Source organism: Pygoscelis adeliae, unplaced genomic scaffold, assembly GCF_000699105.1.
Source record: "Pygoscelis adeliae isolate BGI_AS28 unplaced genomic scaffold, ASM69910v1 Scaffold232, whole genome shotgun sequence".
In the NCBI taxonomy this organism is placed as follows: Eukaryota; Metazoa; Chordata; class Aves; order Sphenisciformes; family Spheniscidae; genus Pygoscelis; species Pygoscelis adeliae.
The window spans coordinates 5288517-5289464 of NW_008824473.1; the positions used below are offsets into that span (position 1 = coordinate 5288517).

The window sequence follows — 948 nt, forward strand, 5'->3', positions numbered from 1 at the left end:
CAGGGCTAACGGAGAGCCCGGCATGAGCCGGGGAGGGCAGAAGGAATTGCCGCCGAGACATCTCTCCAGAGGTCCCCGCAGGGCGAAGCGGCACAGAGCTTTAATCCTGAATGTGCTGAGCCCTCCGCCGCAGCGGGCGATTTTCTTAAACCTTCGTTGAGGTTAGTCCGTCTGCGTGAGAATGTGACATATTTTTTTCTTTTTCCCGGGGCTCGAGAGGGTGGGAAACAGATGCCCCTTTGCAGACAGGGCTGTGGCAGGGAGGTAAGTCGGCTTGCCATCTTTTATCAGATTGCATTTTTTTTTTTTCCCCTTTGCTTTTCTCCCCAGGTGGTTTCAGCAAGTTCCAGGCCGAGTTCGCCCTGCACTGCGAAACTAACCTAGACAGTTCGTGTAGCAGCAGCTCTCCTCCTTTGCCAGTCCTGGGCTTGGGAGGCCTCCGAATCAGCTCCGATTCCTCATCAGACATTGAATCTGACATTGACAGAGACCCCAATAGTGCCACCGACTCCGACGGCAGCCCTCTCTCCAACAACCAGCCTTCCTTCCCCGTGGAGATTTTACCCTACCTCTACTTAGGCTGTGCCAAGGACTCCACTAATCTGGACGTTTTAGAAGAGTTTGGCATTAAATACATCTTGAATGTTACCCCCAACCTGCCTAATCTCTTTGAAAACGCCGGCGAATTCAAGTACAAACAGATCCCGATCTCTGACCACTGGAGCCAAAATCTGTCTCAGTTCTTTCCTGAGGCCATCTCCTTTATAGGTGAGACCCGGTTATTTGCTAATAGCTATATGTCAAGCGGCAGAATTCTTTTGCAGAATTCAAGAGGTTTCGGGCGAGAAGCAGTAGCGGCGTTTCTGGCAGTCTCTGGGGGATGCCCCGCTTTCTGGTTTTAAAGCTGGCTTAAGTTGAGGGGTGGGTGGGGACTGTTTGGGGGGGTTA

The 948-nt window shown here is 52.2% G+C and overlaps 1 protein-coding gene across 1 annotated transcript in view; it reads left to right on the plus strand.

The window, feature by feature from the left end:
• DUSP6 (dual specificity phosphatase 6) overlaps window positions 1-948 on the plus strand; it is a 4396-nt gene that overhangs the window by 667 nt on the left and 2781 nt on the right. Inside the window, exons 2-3 of the mRNA XM_009321366.1 lie at window positions 4-155; window positions 331-768. Of these exons, the coding sequence (XP_009319641.1) occupies window positions 4-155; window positions 331-768 (590 nt within the window). The remainder of the gene's footprint in view (window positions 1-3; window positions 156-330; window positions 769-948) is intronic.